General features: G+C 37.1%; 1 protein-coding gene across 2 annotated transcripts in view; it reads left to right on the top strand.

The window, feature by feature from the left end:
• SLC7A11 (solute carrier family 7 member 11) overlaps positions 1 to 16,752 on the top strand; it is a 278,446-nt gene that overhangs the window by 86,199 nt on the left and 175,495 nt on the right. Inside the window, exon 12 of one of the 2 annotated variants that reach the window (XM_069557092.1) lies at positions 5,677 to 6,148. The exons of the other annotated variant lie outside the window; for it this stretch is intronic. Coding sequence (XP_069413193.1) covers positions 5,677 to 5,681 — 5 coding nt within the window. The 3' untranslated portion in view covers positions 5,682 to 6,148. Of the gene's footprint in view, positions 1 to 5,676; positions 6,149 to 16,752 lie in introns of those variants that run through there. 2 annotated transcript variants of the gene reach the window in all.

The following is a 16,752-nucleotide window of genomic DNA, read 5'->3' on the forward strand; positions in this document are numbered from 1 at the left end:
CTGAGATTGAATTTTTTTGCCCAAACCTAGTGTTTGGGTCTTTAAGTGAATTTATAAACATTCCTTCCTTTTCTCTTACCATTGGTTCTTAAAATTGGATATGAAATTTATACTTCTTATATCCACTTGTCTACGTCTCTTCCCACTAAATAGTTGCTAAAAGTAAAAACAAATTTCTTGTATACTATTTTTTCTAGTCTAGGCCCATATAATCTAAACCAGCAAACTCTTTTTTTTTTCCCCAATGGAAAAAAATAATGGTGAAGCATCATGGAAGTTTTGTATACTTCTGGATTATTCCTGTGGAGAAGGTAATGGCACCCCACTCCAGTACTCTTGCCTGGAAAATCCCATGGACAGAGGAGCTAGTTAATGTACTTATATAAACAGTGACAGATAGGTCTCCTCATTTTAATTTTTCTTTAGTTTTGGTTCTAGGTTTTCTTTTAAAGGACTTCCCTGGTGGCTCAGATGGTAAAGCGTCTGCCTATAATGCAGGAGACCCAGGTTCGGTTTCTGGGTTGGGAAGATCCTCTGGAGAAGGAAATGGCAACCCACTCCAGTACTCTTGCCTGGAGAATCCCATGGATGGAGGAGCCTGGTGGGCTACAGTCCATGGGGTCACAAAGAGTTGGACACAACTGAGCGACTTCACTTTCACTCTCTCTTTTAAATATATCATTATACAAATTGATTAGATTATACATTATTTACATCATTTTTAAAAATGATTTTATCATTGTTAAATTTCTAATTATAATGACATTTAATTTTTTTAATTTTTTTTAAATTTTATTTTTTTACTTTACAATACTGTATTGGTTTTGCCATACAGATGGAAAGTCAGTTAACAATTTATTTTAAAGTGATGATTAATTTGTATTTCTACTTATTCTTAAGATACATCATGACAAGACACAGGCCTTTTGTAATCATTCATTTAATATTCACAACATTTATTTGGAATGGTTTTATGTCAAGCAGATTCTAGTTTGAAAACTCCCCTACACACTTTTTTGTATATGTGTATTTTTATACTAAATAATTTTTTCTCATATCTTTAGGAAAATTTTTTCTCATATATATTTTTCATATATCGAACTTTTGCATGTGATATATTTGTACCAATGTACATTTTCAAATGTTTAGATACATTTTATCAGTTTATTATAATGCAAAAAGTGTAAGTAGCCAGTATAGTTTACAGCAGCTAATATAACATTTTCAAATGTTCTGCCTTTTTGGAACATAGATTCTCAAGTGTTTAATTATGAATTAAATAGACCTAGTAATGACTTCCAAAGCTCAAGCAGTCTGATAGACAAAATGGAATGACTCTTCCTCACACAATTATGAATATTTCAGTAAAAGTTTTTGACCTCCTTTAAAACATATTGGATTATTTTTCTGAGATTTTTTTCTTCTATGTCATGAAGAAAGTTGACCATTATAAATGGTGTCTTGGTCAGCTAGAAGTAAACTCCCTTCTTGTCTTACAGTAGGAGATTAAAGATTTGTCTTAGAAAAGATGGCCAAACATAAACAGTAGGTGTGTATATATACACATTTGCATACGTACTTGTACTGTATCTATCCCACTTGTGAGGTGCAAAATTAGGGCAGAGTATTAGGCTACATTAGCAGTTCATGGCGGTTTCTCTAACACTAAGATAATATACGTTGAAGCAAGTTTCTAGACTGTTTTGTGTGTCTGGTACAGTTGTTTCCCCACTGCTATTTGATAAATCAACAAATGGTTAACATGAGTAAAATTACATAACTCAATAGAATTCTATGTTGAACTGAATCAGTTTTCAGGAAACTCATTATCTCTAGTATTTGAGATGTATGTAATGGTAACTGAAAAAGGGCGTACCTTTGACCTGTAGCTGATTTCTTACAGTCAAGGAATGGGTTATGAAAAGATAGAAACTGATAGAGAGTAGCAGGAAATGAAAGACAGTATGTTATTGGAGGTAGCAATATTTTGGCCTAACATTATGCAATATAGTCAGAGAAATTTGTAAAAATTAACTGCTGTACATAGATATCCCCCAAAGCTAATGAAATGTAATGTTCAGCGCCTGTCGCTTAGACATGCCTTTGTTAGGGTCCTGTATCTCATTTTGCATTAGAAAGTTTGTATTACTTTTCTTGAAGAAGATTGGCAAAATTATATATTTATTTCCGCCCTACAAAATCCGCATCTGTCCCTGTGAGAAAGAACAAGGGATTCTCATTACTTATTCTACTAGAAATAAGCATGGGATATTTGTTGATATATTTTTAAGGAATATAGTTGTCAGTTAATTGAATTATATCTTTGTAACTATAGAGTGGCTTTCTCCTAATACATATTGTATGTAATATATAATGAGAGAGTTGCACTTTTGACATATTTTATGTGTCAATTCTGAATGATAGGAAAACAATGAATGAGATTTTAATTGTAGCTCTTTTTCTTAGTTTGGAAAGAAATATGGAAATATTTGAGATTTGAATGCAGATGAGTCAAGAAATTTGATTTTAGTTAAACCCTGCTTCATTTTACCCTGTGTAATATGCTGTATGTTGGTATCGATCATGTTTACAGAGCTACATTTCCCGACTTTCCTAACCATTCAAAGTCAGGAATCAAACATGTCATTGTGTAACTGATGAGAAGCTCATGGTGGATGTAAATTAGAGTAGATAATGAGTCATTTTGACAGTTTCTGTTTACATTATTTATATATAAAATAGTTATTAGGGCTTCCCTGGTAGCTCAGTGATAAAGAATCTCTCTGCGATGCAGGAGATATAGGTTTGATCCCTGGGTCAGGAAAATCCCCTGGAGGAGGGCCTGGCAACCCACTCCAGTATTCTCGCTGGGAAAATCCCATGGACAGAGTTTATTACCTATAAATGTGTTTTAGGTTAATTTTCTGATAAACTATTTTTAATGTATCTCAATATATATAATACATAAAAGTGTAACCTCTAGGTATTTTTAGTACTGTACTTAGGAATATCTTTTAATAGCCAGTTTTGAGAGAGAATCTTTTCTTCTTTTTGTTGCATTTACAAATTAGTTGACATCTAAAAATAAATGCTTGGTCTATTTTTAGACCTGATACAAATTCACAAAGGTATTCATCATGGTCTCACAGCAAGTTCATCAATTTTCCATATGTTGTGAGATATTGTCACCTCATCAGGATAAGTGATATTTTTGAAGCATTTCTCTGCTCCTTTTAGTTAATCAGTGATTCTCTTTATTTTTATTTTGACAAGTTATTTTCAAAATAAGAGTGAGCTTTAATTTAATTTTATGTAGTTACTTGATATTCTTAGCATGAAAATACCACTTCGGTTAGTTGTAGGTACTTAGGAGTCCCCCGCCACCTTCTCTTTGTTACCATTGGCTTTAAAATATTGATGGAGGATGGTTACAGTCCCCAAATAGTTATCTGTTACCTGTGTGTGTTTTGGCTACTTGGACCAAGGGTACATTTATAGTATCAATAACTGCCTTAACAGTTTTGTAGATAACAATCTCTCAAGAAAGAGAAACTGTGGAACATTAGATATCTGGGAGCCCATACAGATGGATGCACTGGTTTGAAAGTGAGCATACATTTTTCCCTCAACAGACACACTACTGATTTTTATTTTTAAAAGTATGACTTTCAAGTGAATTAATTTTCTTGGTAGAAGATTTGCTTCCTGAGTCCTAGCAAGGACTCTTGTTACCTCTTGTTGAAGCCTCTAAAGGGCGTGTTGAAAGCTAGAGAGAGAAGAAAAAAAAGACCAACGCACAATTGTTTATCTCATTTGCAGTAGTGACTGTATTTGAGTACTTTGTGCAACAGGGTATTTTGCACAGCATCTTGTGGGAAAACAGTTTAGGCCTTTGGATGTTACAGCTGTGTAGCTGGTTGGGTTTGAGAGGCCTGACTTAAATGAGGATTGTGAAGTTAGACTCAGCTTATTTCTACTGATTAGCATTCTTCTGTGCACACTTGGAAACACATTCCCAGTGCACTAAGAATGCGACGCAGTACGGTTCCCTGGTTTGAGTTTGAACTGTCTTATTTTAAAGGATTTCTGAATTATTTTTTCCCTTACATTTCTCCTTCATTCCAAATCTTAACTCACTGACTAATGGACTATAAAGTAAAAAATACTTTGGAAAAGTAAAACACAGATTGTTTCAAATGAATGTATGATTATAATAGAATAGAAATTATCTACATTAAACTACTGTGTATGTCAGTTACTTCAAACACTACCACACAGCACTTTTTAATTGCTCTGGAAGCAGTTATATATATATAACTATGGTTTTCACACAAACCACAAGAACCCTTCAAAGATTTTAAGTGGTCTAGAGTTCTTTCTTTCTTTCTTTTTTTTTTAAAGCCTGGGATTATTTTGATCCTCTTTTTGGAGAAATTTTTTATCTAATGGTTTTCCCTTGTGAATGTTATTACTACTGTTATAAATCTAGAACTAAGCTATTGATGCTTCTATCTTGAAAACAGGGTTCATCTTTTGACAATATCCATGTTCTAAGAATGGCATATCACTCTACTCTTGCTTATTGTGAACACAGGCATTTGCCCCAAATTTTTATCTTTTTGTAGGTGGATTATAGCACTATGGTAATGAATTTTCAGTGGTACCTCTCAGTATTTGGGGAACTTTGCAAACATAAGCATTGGATGTGTTAAAAAAGAACAAAACACAAAAACATCGCTTATTACCAAGTAATGCAGTGTCTTCTCTTAGGGTGGACAAATGTGGTGTAGAATTGTTTCACTGATGCTACATGTTGATTACCTGCAGTTTTATAATAAGTACAAGTCACAAAGAGGAAAAACAAAGGACTTCTTGTACTGGATGCTTTGAGAACTTAATTTTCCCTAGTTTGCTATCAAAGTTTTGATGCTGGGTTTTGTTGTGCTTGGTTTTTAGTTTTCATAGGGTATATTAGATGGTAGCAATGCACTGGGAGAGGTGGTTTTTACGTATTGACTCAGAATTCATTTCATTTTGAATCTTTCATGTTGTCTTTTGTATGTATAACTGTATCGACCCTATAAAAAATGGGTTTAGTGAGTTTTGTGTTCAGATTTGACCTGGTAACAATAATTTCTTTTTCAACTATCAAGGGACAAAAAATATCCATATGTATTGGTATGGTCATAAACATATTATTAGGTACTATATGTGAATGTATTTAAATGCCTTTCATAGTCTCTGGCAAGAATCAATAATTTGCACCAAGGGAATCAAGTTAGCCCAGTGGGAAACGAGTTCAGTTACCCTGGAGGGCTGTGTCGGCAGCTGTCTCTTTGACCTGGCTTAGATTGTAATGAATAGACCAGCCGGCCAGCCTAATCCATTAACTTGAGTCTGGAATGTATTCCCCAAGACCTTGGAATGTTTCTCTGATGGGAAGAGGGAGGGAGGTGGGGTTGGCCTGATGCTCTCAAGTAGAAGAACAAGAAGTCCGGCAGAGGGGGAGAGCCTCACCATTCTAACGGGTCCTCATCTGTGGCAGCGTTTCTTCCTCTTAGCATTGTGCTTGTGAACCTTGGCAAATGGGATTGTGTGTATTTTATACACATTTTACACAATATCCATTGATAAATTCTGAAGGTGCAAAATTCCTTTTCTGCATCTATATTCCAGGATAATAGAAGTACTGAGATATTTATGAAAATACGCATGATGCAAAGGGGCTTGCGTTTGTGGATTGTGCAGTGCTTCTTAGGATTCTCTGGCACCGATACCTATACCAGCATGTGATATGTGAAATAGAATGGATTTTTCTACAGCTTAATGATTGCCCTCTGGGGAGAGTTCTGGTACAGCAATCACACTACCAGATGGTGTTTATGGGCTATTTGTGTAAGTGGTAAGATACTATGAAATAAGTGTGCTTTCATCTGGTGGAAACCCTTGATGCATGTGTTTTCTTGTGGAATAAATTTTGGTGCAATATGATGTCACTCAGTGTTGCATTGCATTTATTTCAGTTGTATTTATGTACATGTATATCTGTCATGCTTCTGGTTCAAACTTTGCATACATATTTTTGTACATATTTTTAGTAGAAAATACCTTAAATGGAAATTAAATAAACATTTGATAGTTTACCTAATACAATTTATGCTGTGTTTTTATTTAGCATACATTTTTAAGTGTACATTCCATTAAATGGAAGGTTTTGGTTTTAATGATTGGATTTGTCACAAATTATATAAATTTGTTGGAGTGTCTCACTTCTAAACAACTTCCTATACTAAACCCTGAAAGTGGTGGTGAATTCAGCAACACTTAGACATTCTTCCTCATGGCCTACATTTGTCTGTCCTCTGCCCTGAAATATCTAGCGACTTCTCTCTTCCATTTTTGCCTGTCCTAGTTCAGTCCCCTTATTTCTTGTGTCTTAACAAAAGTCTTATCTCCTGTCTATCTCTAATTCAGCCTCACATGTTTTCCCCAGGATGTTCTTTCAAAAACACAGCAATGCTAAAAATCCTCGATAGTTTCACACTTATTAATTTTTTTTCCTGGGTGGGTAAAACCCATACTTCTGTATAGCATGCAGTATTTTCCATAATTTGCCACATTTTTCTCCACCTACATATGGCGACCTCCATATTCTCTGCCACAATATTAAATGCCTTTTTAGTAGTCTAACAAAGAGAAAGATGCCATTATTTCATCTGACATGGTTGAAACAATGTAGGGATTCTGCAGATACCTACAGGAATTATATTATCCCCCTCCCATTGATGTATTCTATGCCCAACATAGCATACTTCTACCCAACATTCAAGTTTGAGTATAAAAGTCACTAATTCCAGAAACTTCTTCCAAGTTGGGTTAGGATCTGACTGCCGACCATGTTCATCTTCTGCAGCACACTTCTTTAGTGGAACTCATAGTACAGCGTTGAAATTGATTTTGCCCAGTTCCTTTCTCTGCCTGGATTCGCAACACCTAGTTATCTTTTACTCAACTGAAGTGTAGTAGGTACTCAATGTTTTATTTGATTTTTATTTATTTATTTATGCCCGTGCTGGGTCTTCACTGCTGTGTGCAGGCTTTCTCTAGTTGTGGCAAAGGGGGCAACTCTCTAGGTGCAGTGAGGGGGGATGCTCTTAGTTGCAGCGTGCAGGCTTCTCACTGCAGTGGCTTCTCTTTGCTGCAGCACATGGGCTCTGGGGCATGCAGGCTGCAGTTGTGCCTCATGGGTTCCAGAGCGCGGGCTCAGTACTTGTGATGCACTGGCTTAGTTGCTTCTTGGCATGTGCAGTCTTCCTGTACCGGGGATCGAACTCATGTCCCCTGTATTGGCAGGTGGTTTCTTTACCACCGGCCCACCAGGGAAGTCTTCAGTGTTTTATATGCATACATTCAATACATGAACAGTAATGGTTATTCATTCATTAGGTTTCAAGGTAAGGTTATTTTTTCTTTTGGAAGCACTTTGCGTTACCTTTAAGCCATCTCTTTGATTCTGTGGAATTCTATGAAACGTCTTACCTTCAGAACATAAGAAAAGTGGAGAGTTTCAGCCTTTCTTCTCTCTTCTTTCTTTCTACACCCTCCTGCATTGCTAGTTCATGTTGCTACGTGGGTCTTGAACAGAAAAAATGGCAATGACCTACTATGAACTCATCCCATGAAAAGATATTTGAGTTCCTATAGTCTTGATAAGATATCTCTTTCATAACAGTAGCATGAAACAAATAAGTGGTCTGAAATAGCAGAAGAAAATTTATATCTTTGATGATTCAGCTTCTCTTTGAAGTAGACACAGGAGACTGAGTAGCACTTTTTCCTAATATATTTTGGGAGAACAATAAGAAAGGAAACTATTAATAACTTTTGCACCTGTTAAATTTAAACACTTGAAGAGAAATACAAACCATGTGATATGTATTTATACTTATTTTATATACTTATCTTAATGAATATGACTCAAAATGTATTTATTGAAAATGTGTAAATTAGATAACACATAATTAGGCTCTTAAACCTCCTGGTTTAGGTTCACAATGACTTTGCAGCTGAACTACATTAATAATTTTCTACTGTGAATTTTAGGCTGTTTCTAATTCATAAAATTTTGAGCCTATGTATATGACCAACCTAGACAGCAAATTAAAAAGCAGAGACATTACTTTGTCAACAAAGGTCTGTCTAGTCAAGGCTATGGTTTTTCCAGTGGTCATGTATGGATGTGAGAGTTGGACTATAAAGAAAGCTGAGCACCAAAGAATTGATGCTTTTGAACTGTGGTATTGGAGAAGACTCTTGAGAGTCCCTTGGACTGCAAGGAGATCCAACCAGTCCATCCTAAAGGAGATCAGCCCTGGGTGTTCATTGGAGGGACTGATGTTGAAGCTGAAACTCCAATACTTTGGCCACCTGATGCAGAGAGCTGGCTCATTGGAAAAGACCCTGATGTTGGGAAAGATTGAAGGCAGGAAGAGAAGGGGATGACAGAGGATGAGATGGTTGGATGGCATTATCGACTCAGTGGACATGGGTTTGGGTGGGCTCCGGGAGTTTGTGATGGACAGGGAGGCCTGGCGTGCTGTGATTCATGGGGTCGAAAGAGTCGGACATGACTGAGCGACTGAACTGAACTGAACTGATCCTGGGATGGGTAGGCAGGTCCTAAATAACTGTATTGTTACTTTTGCCTCCACATGCCCCAAGAATTACATTTTCAGACTTTCTGGAAATCTGACTTTGAAGGTTGGGTCCTCATAGCCACTCTATTGTTTTTATAGTCTTAAGTTTAAGAACACCTGGTCCCCAGCAGACATTAACTCAAAACTATGATCTTAAAATGTTTGGTGTTTGAAAGAATTTAGAAATAAAAATATAATTAGGGTTCAATACCTTTAAAATGTTTAGCTTTGAAGATTTATTAATCTCTGGAAGACATGAAACAGAATTTCAAAGGTGTTAATTCAGGTTAAATTACTATAAAAATTGAAACACCCTCCAGCTATAATAAAGTAAATTGGTAAGTATAAATGAGTATAACGCTAAGAAATGTATGAGCAAGCCAGTTATTTTCCTCTCATTCTAATTTTTGTTAAAAATAAGAGACTAATCTTACTTTTCTCATATTAATTAACATTGTAAATATACAATACGTCATTACTATCATTATGTACTCCATTTCCTAAAATCTCAATACACCATAAAATTTTCTTTCATGTTCTGGATTCTATCTTAAACTTATGTTTATTTCTCACTCCTGCATTATCATTTTCCTTTCAAATTTGTTATTCAAGGCATTAAAATCAAAGCTTAATCATTCATTTACTGATTCGACAAAAATTCAAGTACCTGCCCTATGCCAAGCAGTATAATGATGCTAGAGATAAAGTGCTTAAGAGTTAGTATTGCCTATGATTCAAACAGTTGAGGACATAGATATTTTTCTCTTAATCACTCGTATGTCTTGTTAAAAATTAGGGTAAATCTCAGGTGCTAGAATGCAGTATACCCCAATATGATCTGGTCTAGGAGGTTGGGGAAGGCTTTCCTAATGATATGATGTGAATTCTTATTGAAGGATGGGTGCTCATTAACTAGGTAAAGTGGAAGTGGGATGGGAAGGGTTATAGGCAAAGTAGTCTGTGTGATAAAGGCCCTGAGCCAAAAAAAGCAACATTTGTTAAAGAAATAGATGCAAGATCTGTGTTCCTAGAGCACAACACAGTCATAATGTACTTTCCAAAGAAAAAGACCAGTTGCAGAGGACTTATTAGGCAATGTTCAAAATTGTGGTCTTTACCCAGTATGATGGAGATGGTAGAGACAAATGAAATTCACATGTGACGTGAACATTGAACCTTATCAAAATTTCAAATTTTACCCTTTTGCAAAATTTCTAAATATAATTATTTCAGTAGTAAATGATGAGTTGTTTTTTTTTTTACCACTTTCTTATTATTCTTTTATCTAATTAGTTCACACTGCCAAAAGTATTTATAAAGTACAATAGGCTCAACATGTAATATTGAAAGAGAAAGTAACTACTGGAATGTGTTATCAACAAAAGAAATAAATCTCTTTTTCCAGGAATTTTATTGTTGGCTCTCCTTAGCATGTTTTCCCCTCTCTTTTTCAAGTTAGATCACATCTGATCTACAATATTGAACCTCATCAATTATCATCTCTAGGAAGGTTTGTAATTTTTTTTGAGAGATAGTCCTCTGGTGCTATAAATTTACATCTCTCCTTAACTTCTCAATTTATTTTTTTATCCAAATGAAAATATTAAACAAAAGTCTACCTTGAATGACCTACTATAACAGAGTCATTGTCTCATAGGTAAAAGTATCATTCATTTGACTCTAATGGGTTAACTTTAAAAATGTCAATACCATAAATATTTGAAATTTTTCTGGTTCTGTAGAAATATGGAGAAGAATGTTTAGTATTTTTTTTTTCCATTCTTCATAATCCACAGTTGATGAAAAGTGACTCTTCCAACAAAAGTACAAGAATTTTATATAAGCAATTGGGAAATAAAGTGATAAAACTATTTGAGATTATTTAAAGAACAGATCCATGGAAAATAGGGAGTTCTCTGATACCATTCCCCACCCCCCCAGCTTTGTTGAGATACGATTGACAAATATTATTGTGTAAGTTTAGTACAATATGATGATTTGATACATATCATGAAATGATTACCACATTAAGGTTAGTTAACACATCCTTCGCCTCACACAGTAACCGCATTTTTTCTGTGTTAACAACATTTAGGATCTATTCTCTTAGCAAATTTCAAGTGTACAGTACAGTATTGTTAACTACAGTCACCATGTTGTATATTACACGTGCAGAATGTATTCATTTTATGACAGAAAATGTGTAGCTTTTGGCTATCTCCCCATTACTGCCACCTTTCAGTCCCTGGTAGTCATAAACCTGCTTTCTACGAATTTGACTTTTTAAATTCTACATATTAGTGAGATCAGAAAGTATTTGTCTAAGACTTTTTTGGTAAATATATAATCATGTCATCGACAAATGAAGACTTCTTCCTTTCTGATTTGGACTCCTTTTATTTCTCTTTCTTGCCTAACTGATGTGGCTAGGACTTTTAGTACTATGTTGAATAGGAGTGGTGAGTAGGCACTCTTGTTCCTTATTTTAGAGCAAAAGCACTCAGCTTTTCACCATTAAATATGACGTTAGCTGTTTGGTTTGCCGTGCATGTGTATGTTGAGGTATATTCCTCCTGTATCCAGTCTATAGAGAGTTTTTATCGTTAAAGGGTATTCTGCTTTATCAAATGCTTTTTCCTCACCTATCGAGAAAATCATATGATTTTAATCTTTCATTCTGTTAATGTGATGAATCCTATTTATTGATTTGCATATATTATACCATCTTTACAATCCTTGAAATAAATCCCACTTGGTCATTGTGTACAGTCCTTTTAATGTTGAATTTCATTTGCTAGTATTTTGTTCACAATACTTGAATCTGTGTTCATCAGGCTGTGCCCCCTCAGCTGGATGGTGCCCCTGGTTGGACTCTGTGTTCAATCCTGGCTGCAAGTCTGTAATCATGGAGTCTGCTGGCTGAAATTCACTCTTAGTCTAAGTCTCTGGCTGGGATGCCTGGCGGAGCAGGGCCTCCAGCTGCACCTTGCAGTTGGGGGGTGCTAGAGTCTGTGATCTGTAAGGGTTGCTGTCCAAGTTTCCTGGGCACGTGGAGCCTTAGGCTACATACCATGGCTGGGAAGGGTGGCCAGCTGGGCTCTGCCTAGAGGAGGAAGATGGCTGTGTTCAGCCTTTAGGTGGCAGTGTGGGCTCAACACGAGAATGCCTTTGGGCTCCCATGCCATGCCATGGGACTGGAAGTTATGTTCTGTGGTTGGGTGGGCAGCCAGCTTGGCTCTCTGCCTCAGCTGGGTTCCAGGGTGAGCACCACAGCTGCTCAAGGTCTCTGGCTGGCCTTGCTGCTCAGGCAGGGCTGGAGGCTATGTCTAGCAGCTGAGGGGAGCTGCAGACTTGGTTCACTGTCTAGGCAAGTGTACAGAATGGGCTCTGCCACTGGGACAGACTACTGGCTGTGGACTGAAACTGAGCAAAACTTCCTACTAAGCTGTCTGGCAAAATGGCCACTGACTTGGGTCTACAGATGGATAGAGCTACTGGCTGGAATCTAAGATCAGGCGTCACTACCAGCAGAAAGTTGTCAAGATCTATAAGCTCCTTCACCCCACTGCTAGCTGTTCTCCAGGTAAATCCCATGAGGCAATACCTTAGAGGGTTTCCTGGGAAGCTTTCTGCATGCTGGAGAAGCTGGGTATCTGCCTTGTGCCCTCCTTTTTGCCCTGGAGAAATTATAGGTCAAGGCAATGGGGAAGGGGACCTCCTGGGTGTGGCAGCATACTGTCCTGGGGCAGGAGAGATTTGGCCAAAAAGAAACAAGTGCCCTGACCCTTTTAATGTGTTTTGCCTGGATTTTTGTGGTCCAGGTGTGTGCTTCAGCTTCATCTCCATGTTCTGGGATCTTCACAAAGGCATCTTGTCTGTGTGCAGTGCTAGTCACTCTTTCTATGAGGGAAACTGAGGTCAGGAACCATCCATTTTGCCATTTTTCTTTGATGCAGTTTTTCCATACCCAAGTCTCCCTAATCTGAAGTCCCATTACCAAATGTTTCTCTGTATTTATAGTGATATATTGATTTCCTTAAAAGAATAATTTGATATCATCCAGGTGTGGCTAATGATAAGAAAAGGTTAATGTGGAAAGTCTATGATTATTAGTAAAGCACTTTCTCAAATCACAGCTCTCAGATTCCAGTGAGAGAATATTGAATCAAAGGACTGAAAGGGCAGAAGAAATTGAACAATGGTTCAATTTTGTAATAGATGTTATTTATCATTTTTATTAAACTTTGTATTAGCCATGTGCTTTGCATTGACTAGGATACTCCTCAACACTTTCTATGAATAAGACAGATGACAAGTCTTACTTCCATTTTTGGATTAATAAAATGAGTCCAAAATAGCTAAAATGCTTGCCTCGAGCAACAGAGAAAGTCAAAAAGATCAGAGTAGAAATTCTGATTACCACTTAAATCACTCTTAAGGTCCTGAATGTTGGATCAAATCATTGCTTAGGTTGAAAACAATTACTTTCTTATATTTATAAGTCAATCAGTCATTAAATATTTATTTCATATCTACTCTATGATTTACAATGAACTTTATGGTATGGGAAATGTACCATGATTCTTCATCTGAATCTCACACAAATTCAGCTTGGATAAAGAAGAATCTGTGATAAACCACAGGGACACATAATTGAATACATTATGGGATTAACTGAAAAATGTGTGTTGGACTTTGCATTAGTCCTTAAACATTTGAAGGAGATTGTTTGTAGAGTAGAAGTTGATTTGGATGATGTGTGTATGTGGTTTACAATTTGATGAAAGGCATATATTCAAAGGATAGTCTGCCTTTGGTTCATAAAGGAGTTAAGTCCAAATAGAATTGAAGATACTAAATACAGAGAAGTTGACTGTATCCAGACTTCTCTGGTGGCTCAGACGGTAAAGCATCTGTCTACAATGTGGGAGACCTGGGTTCGATCCCTGGGTCGGGAAGATCCCCTGGAGAAGGAAATGGCAATCCACTCCAGTACTATCACTTGGAAAATCCCATGGACAGAGGAGCCTGGTAGGCTACAGTCCATTGGGTTGCCAAGAGTAGGACATGACTGAGTGACTTCACTTTCTTTCTTTCACTTGACTGTATCCTGGTCACTTATGGCAGTACCTTTAATTCAGGAGAACGAGTGTGATCTGAGGATGGAAGCCACTGAAGGCATTTCTGAAGGGAATCATATGGCCAAAGTGGCAACTGGGCAAAGTTGTCAGCCCTGTTAGAGTTCGTGAAGACAAATCTGGGTTCAGCAAAATCTAGCTGAAGAGTTTTTGCAATAAACAGGCATGAAGAAGTCCAGATTTGGATTGGAGGTAAAAGGGCAGATGAATAAGAAATTTAGCAAAAATGTCAAACCTTTGTGCCTGACTTACTTTGGAGGATTAAGAGGAGCAGGGGTCATAGGTGACTCCATGGCGTCAAGCCTGTGCTGTGTGATCGTGTCCAGCTCTGCCACCCATTGGACTATAGCCCACCAGGCTCCTGTGTCCATGGAATTTTTCAGGCAAAAGTACTGGAGTGGTTGCCAGTTCCTTCTCCAGGGGATCTTCCTGATCCAGGGATTGAACTTGGGTCTCCTGTGTGTCCTGCATTCCAGGCAGATACTTTACCTGCTGAGCCATCAGGGAAGCCCAACCTGAACAAGCTAAATAAACAAATAAGGGAGCATGTGACTGAACAGATATGTTTGCTGGTAAACTTCTGATTTCCTTTTTTGAGCTGATTGGAGATTAGAGCACATTTTCATTTGTGAAGTGCTAAATTTGAGGTAGTGATAATTCCATCTGGACACATCCCCTGATCAACAGATTATAAGCCAAGAACTCAGGTGAGAGGAGAGGATTTAGATACACATTGTTAATATTCTTGGGAAGGCTTATACATAACACCTCTCTTCCCTCTTTGAATTATAAATCAATTAAGCTCTAAGTGGAAATTTTGAAGCAGATAGAATAAAAGATCACCTTTATTGTTGATGCAGCTAACATAGAAGAATATGATTCATAGCTAAGGGCAAGCGGGCTTTCTACCATTTGAACTCTGGGGTTAGAAAGATTTCCTCACTCCCTTGCAGGCACTCTTGTACCATTTCACACCTCTTGCTTTGGGTCTCTGACCCTGGAAAACTTAAGACATGAAGCAGCACAGCAGAATTAATGCCCTCTGAGGCCAGGATGGCTCCCAAGGGAGAAAAGACATATAGTCAGCTTTTTTTTTCTTTCCAAACTCACCAGTAAGATTAGGGCACAACTTTTCTAGAATGAGGTTAAGAGTGTCTCCCTGAAATGGTGGTTTCTACATGGGAGTAAATATCAGTTATGGGAAAGAACCATTTCTTTTTCTCACCCCAACACTTTAGAAGTGCTCTGTATAGAAATGGACCTTCATGGCTTCAGAAAACATTTATTTTGTATCTACAATCTGACAATCTGGTACCTGGAAAATATTAATTGCCCAACAATTAATATTTTTGATTAAAAATATGTTAAAATTAAAATTAATATTAAAATATTATAACTTATTAATATACATTTTTTATTAAATGGGTAAATAAAATTGGCAGTTGAAAATGATGGATTTCCATTGCAGAAATCCAACTTGGTAGATTTCCATTGCAAAGAGTGTAAAAAGAGAAGAGTGTAGCCCCATGGAATAAACTTGCAAGGCAAGGGAATTAAATGGGAAAAGGACAGAGGGCCCCTAGTAAGGCTGTGGATCTGAGATGGCTGTCTATTTTGCATGACGACACGATGTGTTGTAGTTTCAGAATACTTCCACTGAGGTCATTCTCTATTTTTTCCATATTTTGATCAAGTTGACAGCTATTCTAGCCTTTGTGGTTTCAGGAATGTGATTAAAGAAAAGATGTCCAACAGTGATTATTGTTTCATCTTCTGATCCATCAAAAACACAATTTTCAGCCTTAATGGGCCTGTTTCAGCCTTAACCAGGTTGTTGTGACATATTACTTAGACTTTATTAGATGCAGGTAACAGAAACCAGTTCAAGTAATGAAGCAAAAGAGGAAATGGGATGTATGGTTATAGCCATACCTTGAAGAACCATTCGCCAGTAATGTGGTCTGGCCTCAGAGAGGGCTCCAGGCCTGGAACAGAGAGCTACAGGAAGCTGGGAAACATTCTCTCCATTTCTTATCTCCATCTCTGTGTGACTCTATTCTACTTCCATTTTTCCCTGTACTGTCCTTCTGAATCTAGTGCCTGGGTTTACACACATCTTCCAATCAAGAGAAAAACTCAGATGAACTCTCAGATCTTTTAGTCAGGTAATGAATTTTAACCCCAAACAGAATCCAGTTATGGTTTTCAGGTTCCTGCACAACTGAGTGGGTACATATTTCAGAGGAGGAAGAATTCTCAGAGGCTGCATTCACTATAAAATGTTTCCTCTATATCACACACATACTGCACATACACAGACACATTCATGTAAAACATGAATAAATCCAGAAGTTGGAATGACTAAGAAGAGTGAAATGCAGCCAGCAAGATAAAAATAGGTAATGCTTAACAAATGCATATTACCTGCCTTTAGCACTCTTTAAGCACTGTACACTAACTCATTTATCCTCACGACATTCGGAGGTCCTCATTCTTAGGAAAAAAACAAAGGCAAGCTGGAATCAAGCCCAGAGCATCCAAAATCACACAGTATGTGTCTGGAACATTTCAGATGTCTTTAAATAGAAACATTTAAAAATTATTCATATTCTCCAGCCACCAAATGTTTTATTTTTAGTCTGTTCATAATTATTGAATTTGCTTACTGAGAAAAAGTTCAGGAAACCTCCACTGGTAAAAGGATTGATAACGGGAAGGATTGAAGATAGTACTACTTGTTCTTTGGGATACTCATAGGTCACCGGGTGTGCTGATATTCACCTGGAGGATACCTTATCCAGCTGTAGGAAGATGTTAAGAGTGGAAGTGGAATTTGCCGGGTTTTCTTACCACTGGAAAATCCTGCATATAGTAAAACAATTCAACTCAAATTATAGACCTGACTTCTGCAATCCTAC

The sequence above is a fragment of the Ovis canadensis genome, chromosome 17 (genome assembly GCF_042477335.2).
Source record: "Ovis canadensis isolate MfBH-ARS-UI-01 breed Bighorn chromosome 17, ARS-UI_OviCan_v2, whole genome shotgun sequence".
Taxonomy (NCBI): Eukaryota; Metazoa; Chordata; class Mammalia; order Artiodactyla; family Bovidae; genus Ovis; species Ovis canadensis.